The sequence below is a fragment of the Mus pahari genome, chromosome 1 (assembly GCF_900095145.1).
Source record: "Mus pahari chromosome 1, PAHARI_EIJ_v1.1, whole genome shotgun sequence".
NCBI lineage: Eukaryota > Metazoa > Chordata > Mammalia > Rodentia > Muridae > Mus > Mus pahari.
Genome location: NC_034590.1, coordinates 39,536,948 through 39,559,162, shown reverse-complemented (window position 1 = coordinate 39,559,162; position 22,215 = coordinate 39,536,948). Strand labels below are relative to the sequence as shown.

Genomic DNA, 22,215 nt, shown 5'->3' with positions numbered 1-22,215 from the left:
GCCAGACAACAGGCTGCTGGGGGCCGTAGTGTTCATCTGGTTGTGTGAAGCACACACGACAACTCATTTAAGAGGTGCATACACTTTAATGGTGGGGAGTGTAGTGGGATGAAGGGAAACTAGGCAGGCAGAACAGACATTGACCACCTCTTAGGTCTTCTAGCTGGACTGCAGTGATTGGCTCCTGCAGTGACTGGCTCCTGCAGGGCCAGCTGCAGCAAGCAGGAAAGCCAGCCCTCAGCTCAGCACTCCTCTGCAGCTGTGATGATGAACACTGTCCCTTTCACAGGGTCTAGAATCACCAAGGAGGCACACCGCTGGGAACGTCTGATTGCTGGTGTTTCCAGTGAGATTTAACTTAGGCATGGGCATCTCCATCCCACGTGCTGGAGTCCTAGACTGAATTCAAAGGATACGGCAAGCTGAATGCTGGCATTCATTTCTCATTCCTCTTTTCTTCCTGACTGGATGCTTGCTACATGATCAACTGCTCTATGTTCCTGATGCCATGATACCATGATACCATTCACCCTCAAGTTGTGACCCCCAAGCCCTGTTCCCTTTAGGTTGATTTTGGCACAGAAATGAAGAAGCCACAGTCTTCTGTGACATTAGCAAAGAGAGAGAGGCCAGTAAGCCTGACAGGTGGGAAGCCAGAGAAGAAGCACATTTGTAGTCAGGGTCAGGACAAAGAGGGAGCCATGCTTCCCAGCAAGGGTGGCATTCAAGGCACGAAAAGATGCTTTCAAGCAAAGCCCTAACATTGGTTTCACATGTTTTGATGGAGGTGGGCCTGCGTCTCCTTCCTTTGAACTGGTGCTTCAGCACGGAGGAAGGGAGGCACACACCTCCAGGAATTAGGAGTTTCCACTTTGTTTCTTCCTGGTCACTCTTAGAGCCTGACCAGGTTTTTGTTTTTCCCAGGACATAGTTTCTCTGTATAGCCCAGGCTTTCCTGAAGACCAAGCTGGTCTGAAACTCACAGAGATCCGCCTGCTTCTGCCTCCCGAGTGCTGGGATTAAAGGCGTGCGCCACCACGCCTGGCTTCCCTCCAAGGTCTTCCGTGGAAGTCCTCACTCCCTGCATACCAGAGTGAAGCTGACTCTGGAGATGAGGACTTTTAGGAAGATTAGGTTCAAATGACTTCCCTGAGGTTTGGGAGATGGCGCAGTGGTGAAGAGTGCTTCCTGCTCTTACACGGGACCTGAAGTAGGTGGCTCACAGACCACTCAGGGGACACACACAAATAATAAAAAATAAAAGAAATGTTAAGATAAAATGAGGGCCCTAGTCCAAGATGGCTTCCAGAAGAGGAAGAGACCCAGGCCTCCGTGTGCACCATGACCGTGTGAGGACACAAAGGGCACAACCATCAGCAAGCAGAGGACACAGGCCCAGAAGTCTACCTTCCAGAACGGCAGGGAAACAACCTGCTGCTCAAGTCCCTCGTCCCTCAGCATGTGACACTTGGTTACAGCAGCCCCAGCACACCAGCACAGGACCAAGCACTAAGTTATGAGCGAGCCTAAGTTAGCTCCATGCAGAGACCACGAGGAAGGGACGGTTGCCAGCCTTGCCAGCCTTGCCAGCCTTGCCAGCGTTGGTCGATGCTAACTGTTGACCTGACAGAGGACAGAATCACCCAGAGGTTTAGCCAGTGGGCATGTCTATGGGGGATTGTCTTGATTGTGCTGAGAAGTGAAGACCCGCCTATAGGAAATACAGTACAAACTCGAGGGAAGAAATATTCTACAACGCAGTTGGAATATATAATTTAAACTATCAAGAGCAGGAAAGGCAAAGATGGCTAGGAACCCACAGCAGACTGACAGAGACGGAAAAGAAGCTGCAGCTAGACTCACATCTATTCATGGAGCTGCTTCTTGCTTTGTTGTTTTAACAAATTATGTGACTGTATTATACAATATTAGTTTCCTAATTTCAATTACTGTGCTGTGGTTAGGAAGTGAAATTATTATACTTTATATCTAATATATAGATATATAATATCATATATATTATACATAGTATCCATAACTTGTTCTCAGCTAGCTGAGGAAAATGACGCTCGTGAGGGAGAAGAGAGTGGGAGGCAGAATGAAACAAGAGCTCTAAGTGAGCACACCAGGCCGTGGCTCCATGGCTCCATAAGGATGTGAATAAACTAATGAAACGAATGCTGACAACTGATGGGCCATCATATTTCTGTAAGTCTGCATTTACTTTCAAATAAAAAGCAACACTGAAATGGATATTCTTCCAAGCGAGTTCTTCGAGGTGGGCCCTGGTGAAATGTTAGGTCCTGCAGGGCGCTCAGCTCGTGAGCTGCAGGGTCTTTCTTCACTGAGCTCCTGCTTCTCCACCCGTGTGTCATCCCGGCCCATGGCTTCCTCTCTTCGCTACAGGCACAGCACACTCAAGCCTCACCTGAAGGTTTCCCATGTACTGCTTCTTTCCTTCCCTTGTCCTCTGCTCACTGGTCCTACATCCTCCCACGGCCCACCCGACCCTAGATGGACCCACTCTATCCCCCCCTACCTGCACCACAATCAACAGTCTGTCTCCTCTACAACCAGTGACCCCCTCAGCTCCGTCCTGTTTACTGTCAGATCTTAGGCATCCTTACTGGAACCATAGAGACAAGAAATGGCTTGTACCGTTCCAGGCGCAGGAGGGCAGTTCATGCTTGGCAGGTGATAAAGGCCTTTGTGTGCGATTCTCTACTGAGGCTTGGGTTGAGGAGCTGCCTGAGAGTCTACTCAATGCCAGGACTGACCCACAATGGGCACAGAACAAAAACCGGGTGTACAGTGAACGAACACAGGCTCGTTTACTGCACTCTGAAGGGCAGGGGTGTGCCTCCAGGCACCCAGGCAGATGGAGTCTAAGTCAGAGTCCCCTCCGCCCCCACCCCCACCCCACTCACCTCTCTAACGCCTATGCTCTTCCCAAGTCAGTCCCACTAATTTACTCCTTCTGAGCAGTGAGTGTGTTGCTGGGCCTGGTGTTTATACACAGCGAAGCTCACACTCACTCTGTCACCAGAGTTCCTTATGATTCCACAGAGAGACTGTTGGTCCTTTGGATCACTTCTCTCCTGGAGGCTTCTGTCCTCTTGTCCATCTGGAGGACTCCTCAGTGCTGTTTCTTGAGCCCTCCCACCCCAGGGGCTCAGCCTTAACTGCCGCCCATCCCATCCTCTTCTCATCTGCAGGGATACTGGGTGAACCTGCTACAGAACTTATCACAGTGGCTGTCACTATTCGGTGGCCCTTCTGTCATCTCAATCCAACCCTAAGTCCCCATAAGATGGAGGCTGTGGTCTTCCCTTTGTGCACTAGGAAAGCCTTAGACATACAACAGCTATTCGTGAAATACACGAAAGGACAAAGAGGGCCGGGCACATGAGATGAATCTGTGAGGGGGGGTGGGAATGAAGATGCAGAGAGGAAAACAGGCAGGGGCCTCAGAATGAGGAGCTGCACGTCAGCAAACCGAACGTCGTGTGCGTGCACTGCAGATCACTGCAGTCTGGCATGCACTGACACTCAGGACTCTCTAACTTTTCGTTACCGTGACCAAATGGAAACAACTTAAAGGAGGCGTTTGCTTTAGCTCAGGCTTTTTGAGGGCTCAGTCCATCATGACGAGGAGAGAGTGGTGGAGCGGGGGCAGCTCCAGCACATCAGTCAGGAAGCCCAGGGAAAAGCTGGCCTTCAACAAGCTTCGTCCTTTCTGCTCTGATTTCAGCAGGGCCTAAGGGCATGGGGGTGGGTGAACTACGGGTGCACAGTCAGCACGGCCTTCTAACCTTCTGGACTTTTAACCTTCCGTTACTCCTCTCTGGAAATGCTTCACAGACACACTCAGGTATTGAACCCCCTCTACCCCCACCCCCAACTCCTAATGATTCTGAATCCAGTCATGTTGCCAATGAAGACTAGCATACTCAATAGACATTTGCTGTTGGCATGTCAACAACTGTGCCTACAGGAGGAAGGCCTACATTCATGACAGAAGGCAGGCAGGTTCTCTCTTAAGGACTCTTGTACCTGAGGTAGCCTCATCTCCCCTGCTTCTCCTGCTTAGGATGATAGCTCAGTTCTCAAGAGAGCAGGTGTGTGACCCCAGGCCCCTTACCTCACGGCTGCCATGTGACCCCTGGCTCCTCACCTCACGGCTGCCGTGTGACCCCAGGCTCCTTACCTCACAGCTGCCGTGTGACCCCAGGCTCCTCACCTCATGGCCACCGTGTGACCCCAGGCTCCTCACCTCTCGGCTGCTGGAGTAGGACTTCGCTCTCTCCTCACACAGGTGGAGTTTCTCTCGAGGGGGCTGGAACAGTGCTGTCTGAAGCAGCTTATTCGGGAGCCTGTTTTTAGAAGTGACGCTGACAGCAGCAATGACTTCGTCTAGGTGGCTGGACATGTGGGTCTCCTGGGACTCCTGCATATTCTCATACGCATTGTCCTCTAATTGTCAAACGACAAAGGTGTGAGAGAACCATTTTCAGAGTCACTTTTAAAAATTCACATTTTTTTCTCCAGAAGCCTAGGTTAACGTCTAGGACAATATAACATTACATCTATGACGTCTTTAAGATTAAAAACAATTTATTTCAAAGGGGCATGCACTGTTGCTGAGTTCTTTTGAAAGCTTATTTCCAGTGCTAGCTAAACCAAGCACATAGATCCCAACAGAAATTACGTGAGGCCACACAGCTCACAATGAAGTATATTGAAATGAACACATATTGAATCAACTGAACTCCAACTGACCTTGGGGCAGAAAGTAGATGACTACTGTTAATCTTTCAGTCTGGAGAAAATACACTAATTATTCTATTGCCTGAAGCAACAACCACAACAACCACAACAAAACAGAACAACAGTAACATTAAAACAAAACAGAACAATAACAACAAAAACTCCAGACAGACAGGAGAGAGAGAGAGAAAGAGAGAGAGAGAGAGAGAGAGAGAGAGAGAGAGAGAGAGAGAGAGGTTTAAAAGACAGGATTCTAGCAACAAGACCCTGATTCCTGAGAGATGGAAAAAGTAAGCAAGCCAAGACCCCAGCTGGCTCTGTTTATTGTTTAGAGTGTTTCCGAGTCAAAGGGCAAGAGAGAAGGAACCAAGAAGTTCCTGGTGGACACTATGTTGGGAGAGAGCTGAGAGCCTGGGAGAGCAAGGCGCCTAGAGTTTGCAGGGCAGTTTATTGAGGAGAATGCTACACAGGGAGAGCACCTGAGCTCAGCACCAGGGTCCCCTCAGCTATGGGGAGAGATGTTAATCTGTTGGGTCCTCCCTCTGAGCATTGTGTTGTGCCTCTTACAGGCACACTGGGGATTGCTCCCCAGATCAGCGGGAGTGCAGCAGATCAGCCAGAACACAGCGTCCTCGGACCACCCACTGTCAACGCCCACTCGTCGCCCGGACCAACCACCAATGTCCAACCACCAATGTCGTCACGCCTACTCGATTGGACCCGCCTTCTGGACATAGCTCCTCGGAGGACCGGACCGCGCGCCATTGAGAGATTGAGAAATTGGGACAAGCACCATTGCGACTGAGAGACACTCAGCGGGGACAATGGGACACGTGGGGGATGGTTGGGTTCTCCCGCGTGTAATCAATAAATAATAATAATCTTTCTTGCAGATCATCTCTTAATTTCAGGAAGATTAGCTCTGCAGTACGAACCCACCCCAAGGTGTTTTCTGCCCACGCAGACAGGCGCCGGTTCTGCGTGGCGCAGAAACACTACATTAATCAGTGTGTAAGAAAGATCCTTCTGTAGCGTTAATAAGAATGTGCCTAGCACCCAATCTGGCACTGTTCCCCTGAAATGAAACAAGATAATGAGGTACTGGGCAAAGTACTCAGAAAGGTGGCTTTCCCTCAGTAACAGGGAATAACTAATCCTACACTAAACTATGCTTGCTATGCCAGAGTTTGCCAAATAACTAAACCTCACAAATATCGAGAGATTCAGGGAATAAAGGCTCATTTAGTTGGATGAAAACATCCAACTAAAAAGCAGACACCAAATTAATGTAGTTGTTGATTTAACAGAAAAAGACACCAACATAGTATAGTTGCGTTCCATGAATGTTTTCAAAAGACTGAAATTTCACTTGGAGGTATGTAATATGTTAGAGGAAAATGTTCTACAAAGGGTTTTGCACAGGCAAGAGATTAGACACTGTAGAAGGAGAGAGGTGCGGACTTGCAGACATAGCAACAGAATCTGTTGGACAGGAAATCTCAATGAGTAAGCTGTAAGGCAAAAACCACCTGCTCCATATGTATGGAACTTAGGTCTCCAAAGGCAAGTGTACCCTATGGAAAACAAGAGCGCAGGACGGTGAACTCCAGCAGGTCAAAAGACTATGTAGGCCCAGAGGCTAGTCAGGCTTCTGAAGTGAGAACCACGCTGCAGGGGATTCAGCTAGCTTGGAAAGAGAGCAAGACCAGAGGAAGGTGCCCACGCAAAGCAACTGAATCATCAGCGAACTTTGGGAGTGAAATGTGAGATGCCACACAGCCAGCTGCCGGCAGGTGGGTGCGCAGTGTGAGGCAGTGGCGTGCACCAGAGCCTCAGACTTTAATGTGCCTTCCACCCAGGAGGGCTACCCACAGAGCTGAAGAAAAGAGAGTTGGTCAACAGTAAGAAATACTGGTTCCACAAACGGAGGATACTCCCAATAAATGGGTAGACAGGAATGAGCCTTTTGCTTAGTTAGGTCCCTTCTAAGCCTTGGATGTGGTGTGGCATCCATGACTTTCCCACAGGCAGAACTTTCTCACGCTTTGACCATGAGAGCCCCTGCCCTTTCAGAGCATAAATCTAAGGAACATCACTTTGTAAACACAGCCTGAGGTACCCCTGGGCCTCACCCGTACCTCGTAGTTAATAGGAGCAAAGTAGGACTCGGTTTCAGGCTGAAAAGGCACTGATTTTGAGCTAAAAGAGTAACTACTTCATTAGGCAGAACTGGTGAGCCATACAGTTTCTGGCTGGGAAGGGTGATGAAGATGTCCCCTGGGTATGAACCTCTAATTAGCAGACAATATAACCATGCACCAAGCTCTAAGAGGCAGAGTGGTCACTGACTTTCAAGCTTCAGACATCCTGGTGCCACCCTGATGACACTGACATATCAGTATTAGGTTAACACTGGTTAACTTTTTCTTTAAATCTATACACTTTAAAAAAGCCAAACGCCTGTGGCTGGAGAGATGGCTCAGAGGCTAAAAGCACAGGTTGCTCTTCCAAAGGTCCAGAGTTCAATTCCCAGCAACCACATGGTGGCTCACAACCATCCATAATGAGGTCTGGTGCATAATTCTGGCCTGCAGGCATGCATGCAGGCAGAATGCTGTTTATATAATAAACAAACAAACAAACAAACAAAATGCCTACTTCAGATTCATTCTCACAAATAATGAATGGTATTGTAGTTTCAGTGTGCTAGCTGCATTCCCACAATGCACATTAAAATATCAATAATAATATTTTAGAAGGGTACCAGTGTCCCACATAAGAACACAAGTATAATTACTGTATGCATACTGTATGAAATTCTAAATTCCAAAGTGGGCCCTGATTTTCTTTAGTCTATATCCAGAGTGGCACTTTCCATAAAAACTGATTTATAAGGGATAGAAATATAGATATATAGTGCTATTCTTGCAAATATGAGGGCTTTAGTTCAATTCCCAGAAATCATGTAAAAAAATAAAAAATCAAGTTTGGTGCTGTTTGTAATCCCACAGTGTGGGAGGCAGGGACAGGTGGAGCTCTGGGACTCGATGTCAGCTAGCTTATCCCAAACATCAAATCTCAGATCCCAGTGAGAAATCTCATCTCAAAAATACCAAGGTGGATGGCTCCCGGGGAGAGACACCAAGGAGTCCGATGTCTATACACATGCATGCTCATGTACAAACAGCTAATAAAAATAAAATAAATGTAAAATGCTCTTGATGCATTTTAAAGCCTCTCCCAAGAAAGTTTCGTATGTCTTTAGCAAATGCATGTGATCCAACAATCACTTCCTTATCTGAGGCTAAAAAAAAAGTTACTGAATATATTAATGTGATTATATAGAATTAAGTTAGTACATGGTGGTAGTGGGATGGGAGGTGAGAGCAACAGAAGCCAGGCGTGTGTGTGTGTGTGTGTGTGTGTGTGTATGTGTTGCTGAGTGGAATTCTTATAACCTGCTTAGATAGGAAGATAGTGAGGCCAGACCCCTACATTTTCATTTTGGAACTCTAAGGTCGGTATTCAATTGCTCTGCACCAAGTCCTGTGGCTGGTTTATAAATAAAGTTTTATTGGAAACTGGCCATGTACATAATGTCTATGGCTGCTTTTGCCCTACCACAGAGGCTAGTTTGTTTATTACTTCACCCTTCCCAGAAAACCACACTGAGGCCATGAATAGAAGCAGCAGCATAAAATGGAGAGGCCAGCTTAATAAGGCGATCAACTTACTTTCAGTTGAACTGTTTTTGAGATGGCAAACGAAATTTACATTAAAATGTTAGAAATAGACCATTGCTGAGTGATTTTCTTTTTTGGTGCAGAGGATGGAACCTTCCTTTTACTAAGGGCACACTGTTATCACACTTACTTCTGAACTCAAGACTGGCCGGAGGGCAACTGAAACAGGCTAGAGAAAGTACATTGATTCCTTGATGTTCTAAAACCAAGATCTGGGGCTAGAGAGACAGCTCAATCACCAGGAGCGCACTGTACTACTGCAGAGGACCTGAGGTCAGTTCCCAGAACCCACACTCCATGCTCTCAAGCACCTCTTGCTCCAGCTCCAGGGGGATCCCACGCCCTCTTCTGGTCTCAGAAGGCAACTGCACTCAGGTGCACATACCCATGCACCTAACTCAATTTTTAAAAATCCTTAAAAAAAAAAAAAAAGTTAATACATGCATCAGAAAAGATGTCTCCTAAGAAAAAGGGAGCTTTACTTTCCCTTGGCAGCAATATGGAATGGAACTATCAAACAGAGATGGAGAAAGTGCTCAAGGTCCCACTGTGGGAAAGCTGCAGGGGTTATTGTACTGACTTTCTCATTCCTGGGCAGGCCCTGAAGATAAACTATCCAAACTGTGCCTAAGCTTCACTATACCAACCCAGTACTATTTTGTATCCAGACTGTTGGCTGGCATTTAAAAAGTATCTTCTTGCCTTAGCCTTCCTCATCTACCCCACCCGGGTTGGCTAATGAAATGGTTGTTTTAATGGGTGTTACGGTCTAAAGGAGCAGCACTAGGAGCCCAAGACTCAAGGGCTTACACTGCCCCGCCTGCCTGGTGATTTGGGCAGCACTGACAACCGATGGCTCAGGAAAGCTTTATGCTTTCCATCTTTGTCACACATGGCTCTTACAACTACACCATGAGTGTCAGTGGGCAATCTTATTCCTATTCTCTTATTGCTACTTCTATTTTATTAAGGGGGAAAATGAAATGAAGGAAGATAATACTTGAAGAATACCACAGGGCTAGAACCAGGATTCCAAACTTGCAACAATTTGTTGAAATTCTGTATCCTATGGGCTTACTTAGACCACAATCTACAGCTGTAGGAAGCAAATGCGGTTGCTTTGACCACAGCAGGCATCTTATAAGCGAGCATCAATTTTTGTGAGCAGGAAAGGCAATACCGTCAACAGATTGAAACACGTTTTCTCATTCTGCATTGGGAGGGAGGCAGAAAAAGAATGTTTGAAATGATTTAAATAACATATCGCAAATATTTGTTATTTTGGACCTATGAATCTAAGGTTGAAATTTGAAATAGGTTTCTCTTTTTTGTTTTCATGATGAAAAAAAAAATAGTTTGTTTCATGTTGCCTTGTCGCCTGCCTTTGGCTACTTTGTGGGTTCTCTGGTCTTTCCACCCTTCTCTACCTTTCAACCCTCTAACACTACACGGGAGAGAAAAAAGGACAGAGGGGAAAGGGGTGACATTAGCATTAGACTTCTTCCTGCTGATTGGGGCATCGAGTTCCTTAGAGCAAGTTTGACCTTCACCTTCAGGGTACCTAATTTCTTCTTATTTCTTCTTTGTGCACAACTACTTAACTAACACAGACCAACCAACACCCCATATCTTGGGGCCCTAGAATTTATATACGCTCTCAAAAGTCCTCAGAATTCTAAACGTCACACAATCACAAACACTCTCTGCAGCTGGCAGAGTCAAGCCTCTGCACGAGGCAAATCATAGTCAGCTGCTGTGGATCATCTGAGCAGTCCCAGACCTCACCCCTGGGATGAAAACAAATGCACATTCCTTCTTCTGTGTTTTTTTAAAGAAACAAAAATTCTCACTACACTGAATCCCAAATGCATACACATATTCTCATCCAAATACATATACAGAGTGTTCATAGGTTGTATGTAACATAGATTTTTTTTTTTAACTAAAATATTTTTTGTCAAAAGTGAGCCATTAAGATTAGAAGGCTCGCTGGGCGGTGGTGGCACACGCCTTTAATCCCAGCACTCGGAAGGCAGAGGCAGGCAGATTTCTGAGTTCGAGGCCAGCCTGGTCTACAGAGTGAGTTCCAGGACAGCCAGGGCTATACAGAGAAACCCTGTCTCGAAAAACTTAAAAAAAAAAATAGAAAGCTCAAACAACTAAAAACTGAGCTACCATATGATCCAGCTACACAACTCATAGACAGGCATATATCCAAAAGGCTCTACATCCTACTCCAGAAGTGGTTGGACATCCACGATTACTGTTTCTCTATTCAAAATATCAAGGATTGTAGAGGGAATCAGCCTACACGTGTACCAAAAGAGGATTGGACAATTAAAATTCAGTACAAGTACTCGGTGGAATTTTATCCATCCACTAACAAAATTAAAATTATGAAGCTTTCAGGAAAGTGGGTGGAACTGGAAAATACTATATGATCTGGGGTAATCTAGGATCCTCGAAGGTGGATCCTAGCTTTGAACTGTTAAATATCTATATCTAGAAGGAAGTTGGCAAAGCTGGGGTGGGGGTGGGGTGGGATGGAGTGGGGAAGAATCCTGGAGGGAGAGGAGAGGGGAGGGTAATAGAACATATGTGATACAAAAGTAGAAGCAGAATAACAGGGTTGGGAGGGTACCTGATGTGGGAGGGAGGTGGGCCTGAGGGGGAACCAACCAAACATGAGAATGTTTGTGAGGAAATCTGTTACTTCAGAAGCTAACTGAAATAATCAAGCAAACAGGAATTTCACATCAAGATCTAGATTTCTGGAGTTTCTGTCTTTGAAACCTCAGACCGTCTATCAACTTTACGACAATAGGCAGGCAGGGTAGAGAGGCAGCCTTCCCAGCAAGCCAGGGAACTAACTCTCCAGAGACCACTGGCTCCTGGGCATAGCAGAGTAGTCACCTGTGTGGTAGTTTTTCTTCCTGCGTAAGAGCAGATTTCTGTATTTGTCCCTCTTCCCAAGAGAAAGGGATGGAGCAGACAGAGGGATGGGATGAGTGACCCAGGCCACTCATTTCCCAGGTTTCATCTAGGGCATGGTTGGCTATGGGACACTGTTACTTCACACACTGTTTGCGACTTGCCATCAACTGTAGCATGTATTCTAATCTCAGAGATGTTTAACTGCCACAGGAAATGTGTGTTCCTGAAAGGTGCCATGCTACCTGTCTGACTTCTGAAAGGATTTGAATCCGTGACCTTGCTTTAAATGCACACTGTCAGCACGTGTTTGCGCCATATAGGAACATCTTTAAAGACCTTTTCCTGAGTTCACTCACTTGGAGCTCCACGCTTATCATCAGCTGCTTTTCTTTTCTTTGTAACTGCCATAGCTGGGGCTTAGGATTTCATTAGAAATCAGCCCAGGCCCCAACACCACCTCCTCCTTGCCAGCTTCAAAGGCCTCTCTCAGTCTGCACTCACAACTGCCAGTCAGACTTACCTAATCAATGGATGCTGTGCCTTCTTCCAGACCTGCCTAGTAGAGTGCCGACACACAAGCCAGGCCTTGGCTCACAGTGAGAAGAGGTCTGACCTGAAAGACTGGGGAGATGTTAAAACATTTAATAGCTGGAAGATCAAAGGATCCCTTCACCTGCTTGGGTGGCAACTATGCAAGATCAGGGATCCGAAGGTCCCCAATGTTCCAGCTGGTAACTTTTGGGTTGACTTGTGGGAAGGTGTAGGGGGCCTAAGGGAAAAGTGCAGAAACCCTCAGGGCAATGGCTCTTGGGAAATAATTATCATTATGGTGTCAGAGTATATGAGCTAAGTAACCTGGCCCAGATAAAGATAGGGCATTGGGAAATACCACAGAAAAACAGGGAGGACGGAGGCTAAGGAAAACATAATTAATGCCACAATAACTCCAGAAACTAAACTAAGAATTTAAAATATTTATATAAACTTGGGTTTCAGGTCTAGAGCAGCTCCAGTGGCGAAGTCTACCAAGACGTAAAAAAGGGGAAGCAAAATCCACTTTGCAAACTGCACAGACGGGAGCTGTTTGAAAAGCACCACGTGAAACCAGTCAGACACATGAGACACAGCAAACCATTATCTTTCTCTAAGTGTATATTAAACTCAGATGCAGCAACATAGAGAAAGGTTATATACTGCGGCCACAAAGGTCTACTTAAAGAATGGGAAGTTGGGTTGACATATGAGCTATGCACCATAGTCACAGAGAAGAAAACCACCTCATTTTGATAGGTACAGGGAAGACATTTCTTCTTCTTTTTCTATTTGTTTTTCCTTGAACTTTTTGAAAATCTGTGTGTGTGTGTGTGTGTGTGTGTGTGTGTGTGTGTGTGTGTGTGTGGTGTCATCCTGAATCACTCTCCACCGTAGTTTTTGAGACAGGATCTCTCATTGACTTGATTGGCTGGACCAGCTGACCAATGAGCTTGCTCATGCAAGGAACTGCCCTGGGCCAGCTTTCCTATGGGTGCTGGGGATCTAAACTCAGGCGCTCATGCTTGCCCAGAAAGCATTTGACCCACTGAGTAGTCTCTCTGTCTCTCTGCCCCACCCTCGATCCAGAGTCTTAGTGTGTAGCCCGGTCAACCATCCTGAAGCCTGTATCTCCCAAGTACGGAGAAATCAGGCATCTGCTATGACGCCTGGTAAGCTACTGGTGACTGTCTTGAATGTTTTCCTCTTATGACAGGAAACAAGAAGAGGATGTTCTCTCTCAATACCTGTATTCAAGATGGTACTCTAATCAGAGTAAGTAGGCAAGAGGAATAAATGCATAAGGACCGAAAAGGGAGAAACAAAACTTTATTATGGCATGATCCTGTCTGTAGAATCCTAGGGAATCCAGGGACAGTGAATAATAAAACTCCTACTAGCCCCGCTAAACATGTTCAGTAAGTACAAAGGATAGATCAGAAATAAGACACATTCCTTCTCTCTCCCATTGTTTGTAGTCTCACTTTTTCTTACTTATATCATTTGTTTGTTTAAGACAACATCTCACTTCACATCCCTGGCCAGGCTGGAGTGAAATTCTGTCTGCCAGGCTGGCTTGAACTTGCATTGCTCCTCATGTCTGCCTCCCAAGTGCTGGACTGCAGGTCTGCACCGCCATGCCACTGGCTTTTGCCTCTGTTCCTCGCTCCATCTTATATGGGGTATGTGCAGCTCTGTGTGCTCCTGGAGGCCAGAGGCCAACCTCAGACCTCACGTCTCAGAGTTACTCACATTGCTTTTCATTGTTGTTTGTGTCGAGACAGGATCTTCTCAGTGGGACCTGAGTCTTGCCTCAGGTTCCTGAGCACTAAGACTACAGGTTTGCCCTATAATGCCTGGCTTCAACATTATATTTTATATATGTTAATATATAACCTGAAAATGAAATTAAGGAAACATGGCTACAAACAATAGAAAAACAAACAAACAGACCCTTATGAGTAATTGTAATAAGTAGAAACAAGTATAAGAATCTCATTGTTTGAATTTGAAAGGACTCCCAAGGGATCGCATTTGAATGCTAGGTCCCCAGACTGTGGAGCTATTTTGAAGACTGGAGCTTTCATAAGGTGGAGGCACGGGTGGTGGGAGTAGGCCACCAAGGGGTGGGACTTTAAGGATGCAACCACCCTGGATTGTGGCCTTTTCCTCTGCCTCTGTCTACTGTCATGCGAAGAATCCCTGCATGTTCCTGCTTCCTCTGCTGCAATGGACTGAGACAATGAGCCCAGCAAACAAACCTCTTTTGTCTTTTAAGTGATTTCTGTCAGGTCTTTAGTTATTGCACTGTGAAAGTGACTAATAAAAGACATGTACTGAAAACCAAGGAAGTTAATGCAAGCTTAGATCCACAGAGAACATCCGTGGATTATAGGTATCAGTTTCCCCACAGGGATCAGCACATCTAAACAATTCCTATCAAAATATTAATGTTCTTTTTTTTTTTCTATGCAGAACTGGAACACTTTGTGCTGAAATTCATATGGAAATGCAAGAAACTCAAACTAGACTAAGCAATCCTTATAAAGGAAGAAAGCTAAGTAATTCATATTTAGAAATTTTAAAAGTTACTATTAATATAAAAACTATAAAAAGTCAGCTAGGCCTGATAGTATGAGTCTATAATAGCAAAATTTGGGAAGCTAAGTCAGGAGGACCAGGAGTCCATGCTCAGTCTGGACTGTACAATAAAATCCTGCCCCAAACATAAAAGCAAACAGACCAGAAAAACCCAAAATGGAACAGAGGAGGCCCGAACAAACCCATAGTAATCAAACACTATTGGAGAAGCGAAATGTCACTTCCAAGTTCTCAAGCTGTCATGACCAGCATGGTGATTGCAGAAAAAAATTGCCCTAGATCCTTGACATTTGCCTGGGTCCCACAATAGATCCTATTATGTCCTCACCAGGTAAACAATGGTAATCATGTCAAATGATTATGTGAGTCACCCTGATTGTGGTAATTATTATATAAACTGCAAGAACAAACAAGCTGTTGAGGAAGATACCAACAAACATGCCAAACTGGATGGGGACAACCTCACATGGCCTCAATCCTACTCAAAGAACGACAAGCAACAGAGTAAAGCGCGGGGAGGGGGGCAGGAGAATGCCCTCTCCACCAAAGAGCACACTGATTGGTGGTCCAGGGCCACACAGTCAGCCCTGAAAACATATGGAGTAAGTAACATATGGACTCGACAGGCTGTGTTTAGAAATATGTACACACACACACACACACACATACACACACAAGCATGTAATAACAAGTGACAGGCAAAGAGGCCATGCGAATGAAGGAGAGCAGTGAGGGGTATATGGGAAGGCTTTGAGGGAGAAAAGGCAAGGGAGAAATATTGTAATTAAAATACAATCTCAAAAAGAAACAACAGAAATTGGAAAAAAAAAAAAAACCAAACCTACCTTGTACAACTTGTAGGATTTTAATTTGTCTAACATGGTGCAGTCGAAGCTGGGATAAAACAGAATAAAATGGCAAGGCACTGGCATAAGGACTGACAGACAGGCCAAGAAAAGAAGTCTGAAGTCAACTCTGACGTAAACGGCCACTCTTTTATTTATTTATTTTTTTCAGCAATCAAACCCAGGGCCTTATGTACCCCCAACCCCTCTAAAGGCACTAAGATACTTAAATGGCATAAAGAAGAGGTTTTTTCCATAAATGATGGATGTTGGAGAGTCACATGCAAAGAAGGTGGACCTCAAGCCATACCTAAAAATTAACCTCAAGCCCAGCAGAGACCTAAATGCAAGAGCTCTAAGTACGAGGCTCTGCCCAAACCCTGGAGTAAACCCCATGAGCTTGGGTTCCTCGCAAACGGCTCCAAAGTACCAATGGCAGAGGAAAAGGTGTATTAACTGCACTATCCCAGAATTGATATCTTGGTGCTTCAAAGTTAAATACTAAATTAAAAGACATCCTAAAGAATGGGGGAATATACAAAGAATATTTGTAATTCAATGACAATATGCTAACTCAACTGAAAATTAGACCATTATCTAAATAGAGATTTTTTTTAAATGTTATTTTTCAAAATTTACTTTTTTTTTTAAAATGGGCATTGATACTTTGCCTGCATTTGTGTTTATACAAGAGTGTCAGATCTTGGAATTACAGACAGTTGTGAGTTGCCATGTAGGTGCTGGGATTTGAACTGAGCCTTCAGGAAGAGTGCCCTTAACTGCTCAGCCATCTCTCCAGCCCCTAGACACTTTTTGTTTTTGAACAATAAAAATATATGGATAGCCAAGAAGCCCATATGGCTAATATCATTAGTCATTATCAAAATCACAAGGGGCTACTAATTCATATTCACCAAATTTGGACAACAACAGTAATAACAACTGCAATAAACCCAAATACAAGAAGGGGTGGTGAGGATGTGGAGAAGTTGGAACTCTCACAGGCTACTGGTGAGAATGTGGAGTGGTGCTGAGGTTGCCTTGGAGGACAGCTGTGATGCTTCCTCTGAGCTCGACACAGAGTCAGTACATGAGCCACTCATCTACTTATAGGTAAATATAACACGCAGTTGAAGGAGTATAGCACACGACAACTTGTACACATCTTCCTAGCAGGGTTAGCTATAGTAGCTGAATACTGAAGGTATTCCCAATGCCTGTGAACTCCCAGATGGATAAAAAGAAGGTGGTGTCACCATATCATGGAGAATCCTGAGGAACAGACTTTGTAATTGAATATCTATCTATCTATCTATCTATCTATCTATCTATCTATCTATCATCTATTGGGATGGTCCACAGACCTCAAAGTCTCAAAGTTCACAAATTACATTGTAGATGAGACTTCATGTCTTTTACATCAATCCTCTTGTTTGAGATAGAGCCACCATCTCATTCCTTGTGAAACTGGAGTGAAATGATACACTCACTAGCAATAGTATCTATATATTTTAATGCGAAAATACAAATAGTAGAAACATTGCCATAGCAATTAAACTCCTATTAGGAAATTAAACATAGGACCTCCTGCATGCTACCACTGAGTAATGTTTCTAGCCCTTAAAATTATATTTAGTTTAAAAGCCAGACTTACTGCATAAGTATCCTTTCATTACTTTTCTTGTTTTGCACGTACGGAGTACCAAACTCCTCAGAGGAAAAGCTGTGAAGAGCTAGAGGAAGCCAGGGCTGGGAAGGCCTGAACGCAGCCACAAGCACGGTCACTTGGGTTAAAGGATGGAGTAGGTGGGGGGAGATACCCATTCCACAGAGGGAAAGGCTGTGTATCACAGGAATCTCAGCAGACTCGGAGAAAGCATGAGTGAGCTTTTCACTGTCACTGTCCACAGGTGGCACAGGTCACGTTTATTTTGTCACATTTCTTCTGTGTCTCTAACTTCTTGAGGGCTGTACTATTTAAGGGACTTAAAATCACAGATGATATGTCAGCTTACTACAGAGACATCTGTACACTAAAGTTCTTGGGCTACAAGAGCCAGGAAGCAGCACAGGTGTCCATCAAAGAATGGACAAATAAGACAGTATATATATGTATACAACACAGATTCATTCAGCTATGAATGATAAAGTTTTTTTCAACTGCAGGAAAATGGATGGAACCAAAGAACATGTTAAGAGAAATAAGCCAGTCTCAAAAAGGCAAATGTGGAATGTTCTGTCTTCTGTTTAGAAACCAGGAGGGAAAGAAGCATGAAAATAAACAGGGAATTTAGATATCTGGAAGGAGAAAGGGGGTGGGGAAGGAAATAAAAAAGAGAGATGAAAATGATTAAAGCATATCATTAACCTCTGTGGAGATCTAAAAGAACCCCTTTTAAACTTTTTTTTCTAATTAAAAGGAAGAAAGTAAGTAAGTTTTTTCTTATTAAAAGAAAGAAAGAAAGAACTACCTATGGCCATCTTAGAATGGGTGAGCTTCAGACTTCAGAGTACGTTTTGGTATAAGGATAAAGATAACGTCCCTGAAGCACTTTGTCCCATCGCAGGAGGTGGTCCTTCACTCTCTTTGCTTCTCAGTGCTCAGCAGAGGTTCTGGGGGATCACCACAGCTCATAGAGCATGTGAAGTACTGAGTTTTGTCCCAGACACAGTTCAAGTGGCAATGCCTGTAGCGGCTTTTCATAGTTTTGGGTTGGGGGTTTGAAATTCCTTTAGATTAGTTGAGTGTAATCATGAAAAACACATTCAAAGAAAGAGCCAATTCAGTGGGGATAAGAATCACCCTCACTGGTCTACCTATGTGGCAGCCACCACACCTGACAATATACTCTCAGTGCTAAATTAAAAGTTCTTGGTGCTTTTCAGATGCCCCAAGGTAATGCAACAGGATTTATGTAAACCAACGATGGTAAATAAAGATCCTTAATCAACATGTCTCAAGAGACTTGGCTGCAGATCTGTAAGCCAAGTGAGATTGCTGAGCTCTGGCCTTTGCCCTGGCACAATCTTAAACTGCAATTTTCATATTGAAAATTCACAACTGAACTCCTTAATTCTAGTGACTGGCTCTTCATGTAAATTCCTGTGCTTTAAAAAAAAAAAAGTTATTTAAATAAAGCATTATCTTTTTAACCATGGTTTTCAATGAACCTCTTGCTGCATTCAGAGGCAGTTCTGTCAAGGCTGCAGCAGCCTCGTAGAGTGTCACTTCTCTCTCCCCACCTACTGCAAATCCAAAGGCTCTGAGCTCCTGACGCACTAAGCATCTGTCACAGGCACCCACATGTGGAGAGGTGGCTCAGCGGTTAAGAGCACTGACTGTTCTGGAGGTCCTGAGTTCAAATCCCAGCGACCACATAGTGACTCACAACCACCTGTCATGGGGATCCAGTGCTTTCTTCTGGGGTGTCTGAAGACAGCTACAGTGAACTTACATATAATAATAAATAAAATCTTGAAGAAAAGAAGAAAATATGTAGATTCTTTTCATTGAAAATCTCTGAGCCCCATTTGTCCAGAGCCTTGGTATGAACTTCTGGAGTTTTACTGTTTTATGTCCTCGTAGGCAAACTAAGTGTGACAATGTAAGAAACAGTTGTTCTAATATATTCCTGAACTTTATATTTTAATATTAATTAAAGTACCTCTGATTGAGAACATGAATACCAGATTTCTTTTTGGGGAGAATTTATCCACTTGCTGATTCTGATATAGCATACGCCAAAACTAGGTTTTGCTTGGTCATAGGCAAATCCACTCCTTAATTTTAAACTTTACAAATATTTGCCCAATTTGAGTTCAAAGTCAACTGTAATTTTTCTGCTCTATCCATTTGATTAAAAAAAAAAACAATAATATTAAATGCCTAAATCCACATTAAAGCAAGAAATAATGGCAAGGCACAACTTTTTTTTTTTTTGAAGCAAAATATAATCCACAATTAATCTTACTTACCTTGCACCTGGGAATTGCATTTCCAACTTCATTCTAAAGACAAAAGAATTCTGCCGCCTCTTCCTCCAGCCACGCTCAGCATGTGTGTCGGTGTTTCCTCTGGTTTTCTTTGGATGTTCCTTTAAAACTAGCAAAACAAAACACCTGGAAAGTTTCCTTAACGCTCAGAATCTGCAACTTTGTCGTAAAATCCTTTGTGAGTTTAGCGGTCCCAGGGAGAGGAGTCCGTTCCTTTTCACAGTTCTCTTGAAAATCCCGAGTTGCCAATTTGACTCCCTCTGTATCAAGTTAATGATTCTACAGCCTGATAACCACAGACAAGCCTAAACAGAGCAGTTTCATTCTAAAAAAGAACAGCATTTTTCCATAAAGCAACCCGGTACTTAACAAAACTCCAGGCCAAAGAAAGAATGATAGCTTCTTCACCAATAGGGAGTGGAGAAGAGAAGTTTGTTGAACTTTGTAATCCAATCCCTGGAAGCCAGAGGTGGGAATTTTAGATGGGGGGCAGCCCTTTCCTTGGGATTTTCTTAAAGTGGTATCGCTGACTTGTTGAAGTTAAAAGTTGTCAGAGATTGTCAAAATAAATAAATAAATAAATAAATAAATAAATAAATAAATAAATTTAAAAATAAAAAATCCATTTAGAGTCTCCCCTTCTGTTATAAGTCTGATTTTCAAAATATGTAAATTGATCTTCCATAAAACGACTGAATTTCTAACAGTGGTCATACATAGGAATTTTAACATCAATTTGGAGAGGGAATAAAAGCTATTTTTAACATGATTTGCTTTTCATGAGCAAAATTTGGACCTTAATGTGCAAAATTAAGACAAATATTAAGAAGCTGACTCCAGAAATCTTTTCTATAATTCCTCTTTTTGTGGTTGCCAATTAGTATTATATATACAGATATATTGAAGTCATAATTACATCGCTTCCCTTTTCTTCCCTTCTGACCAAGCCTCCTATGTACCCCTTCTTTGCTCTCTTTCATATTCATGGCCTCTTTTTTCTTTAATTGTTGTTACTTGAAAGAGAGAGTTTTCAGGGCTGTCCATTTGGTTATTGGATAAGCAGTTGGTGTGCTTTTCCTGGGGAAGACTATTTTTTCTGATCTCAGCATTCTTTAGTTACCTGCAGTGTCATATTATTTTTACTTACAGATAATTAGATAGATGGATGTGTGGATAGATAAATAAAATAAGGATGCCTAACAAGAAACCCCTATGCAATTTAATAGACATCCTTCTGGTTTTTTTGCTTGTTTTGTTGAGACAGGGTTTCTTCATGTAGCCCTGGATGTCCTGGAACTCACTCTGTAGATCAGGCTGGCCTCCAAGAGATCCACCTGCCTCTGCCTCTGAGTGATATAATTGAAGGCGTGGGCCAGGACTGACCAGAAGCTCATCAATTTTCATTTATTTATTTATTTATTTATTTATTTATTTATTTATTTATTTATTATGTGTAAGTACACTGTAGCTGTCTTCAGACACTCCAGAAGAGGGCATCAGATCTTGTTATGGATGGTTGTGAGCCACCAGATGGTGGTGCTGGGATTTCAACTCCAGACCTTCGGAAGAGTAGTCGGGTGCTCTTACTCACTAAGCCATCTCACCCCCCCCCTTTTTATTTATTTATTTATTTTTAAAAGGACAAAGAATAAGGGTTTTTGTTTTTTAAAAGATTTATTTATTTAATGTATGTGCATACACATACTCTCTCTCTCTTCAGACACCCCAGAAGAAGGCATCCGATTCCATCAGATTAATTAGATGGTTGTGAGCCACCAGATGGTTGCTGGAAATTGAACTGAGGACCTCTGAAAGAGTAGTCAGTGCTCTTAACCCCTGGGTCATCTCTCCAACCCCCAAAGGATAAGTTTTAATGGGGGGGATGGATTTGTTCGAAGCACCTGTACATAATGGGTTTTGTCAAACAATGAAGAGTAAGTCTTAGAGGAAATTTTAAAGACCGAAAAGTTGTTGCACCACTGTGCCGGGCATTTAAAAAAAATATTTCACTTTTCTTCCCTGGTACTGTGGCTTGACCTTAGTGCCTCCACTGAGCTACGGACCTGCACACTTTATTTTTAAAATACTTCGAGATAGGGGCTCGTTGGCTCTCCAGACTGGCTTCACCTTGTGATGATCCTACAGCCTCAGCCTTAGAGTAGCAGAGGCTTCCTGCATCAGAGCAATTGGGTTTTTAGTCTTAAGAAGGTATGCCTACTTAGCCATACAGCGACTGCCAGATTATTTCACTGAATTGTGATTGTCCTCAGTTATTTCTAGGGCCCGAGTTTCTTTTTAAATCTTTATCTACGAGTAGCTAAGGTTGGCCTTGAACTCCTGTCTCCACTTTCAGATCACTGGGGTTCAGGCGTGCAGCACCACGCCTGCGGCACGCCTGTCTGAAGGTAGACACCATCTTCCGCAGCGATCAGTGAGCGTTCGGAGACATTAAATCCGGTGCTTAAGTTCTGCTGGTTGACTCCATTGGCTCCCGTTACCTAAGCCGGACGGCTTGTGTTTTAAGTCAGACTGGCGGTGGAACAGTCGCCGGAATGGCCGACCGAGCCGATGCAAGACGACCCAGGGCGATGCCAGGGATTTAAACGCTCGGCGTCGGGTTTTACTGTTGGCAGCGGAGTGAATGTGTGAATAAAAGAACTGACGAGTTACTGGAGACCCTGAGGCTGGCGCCACCTAAACAGCCCACATCTGATCACCCAGCTCCAAGCCGGAGCCGGAAGCCCGGACAAGAGCCACCGACTGGACGCTGGAGGAAGTCGCGCTCTCAGCCAATAAGCGTC

General features: G+C 44.0%; 1 protein-coding gene across 3 annotated transcripts in view; it reads right to left on the bottom strand.

The window, feature by feature from the left end:
* Positions 1 to 19,783, bottom strand: part of Ttc23 (tetratricopeptide repeat domain 23) — a 78,455-nt gene extending 58,672 nt beyond the window's left edge. The window contains exons 1-4 of one of the 3 annotated variants that reach the window (XM_029532404.1): positions 19,397 to 19,783; positions 15,422 to 15,470; positions 11,965 to 12,065; positions 4,274 to 4,473 (exon numbers count right to left, since the gene is read on the bottom strand). In XM_029532404.1, the coding sequence (XP_029388264.1) occupies positions 4,274 to 4,453 (180 nt within the window). In that variant the 5' untranslated portion in view covers positions 4,454 to 4,473; positions 11,965 to 12,065; positions 15,422 to 15,470; positions 19,397 to 19,783. The remainder of the gene's footprint in view (positions 1 to 4,273; positions 4,474 to 11,964; positions 12,066 to 15,421; positions 15,471 to 19,396) is intronic. The other 2 variants (XM_029532395.1, XM_021204539.2) reach the window with 2 other exon arrangements.
* Positions 19,784 to 22,215: the final 2,432 nt, after the last annotated feature.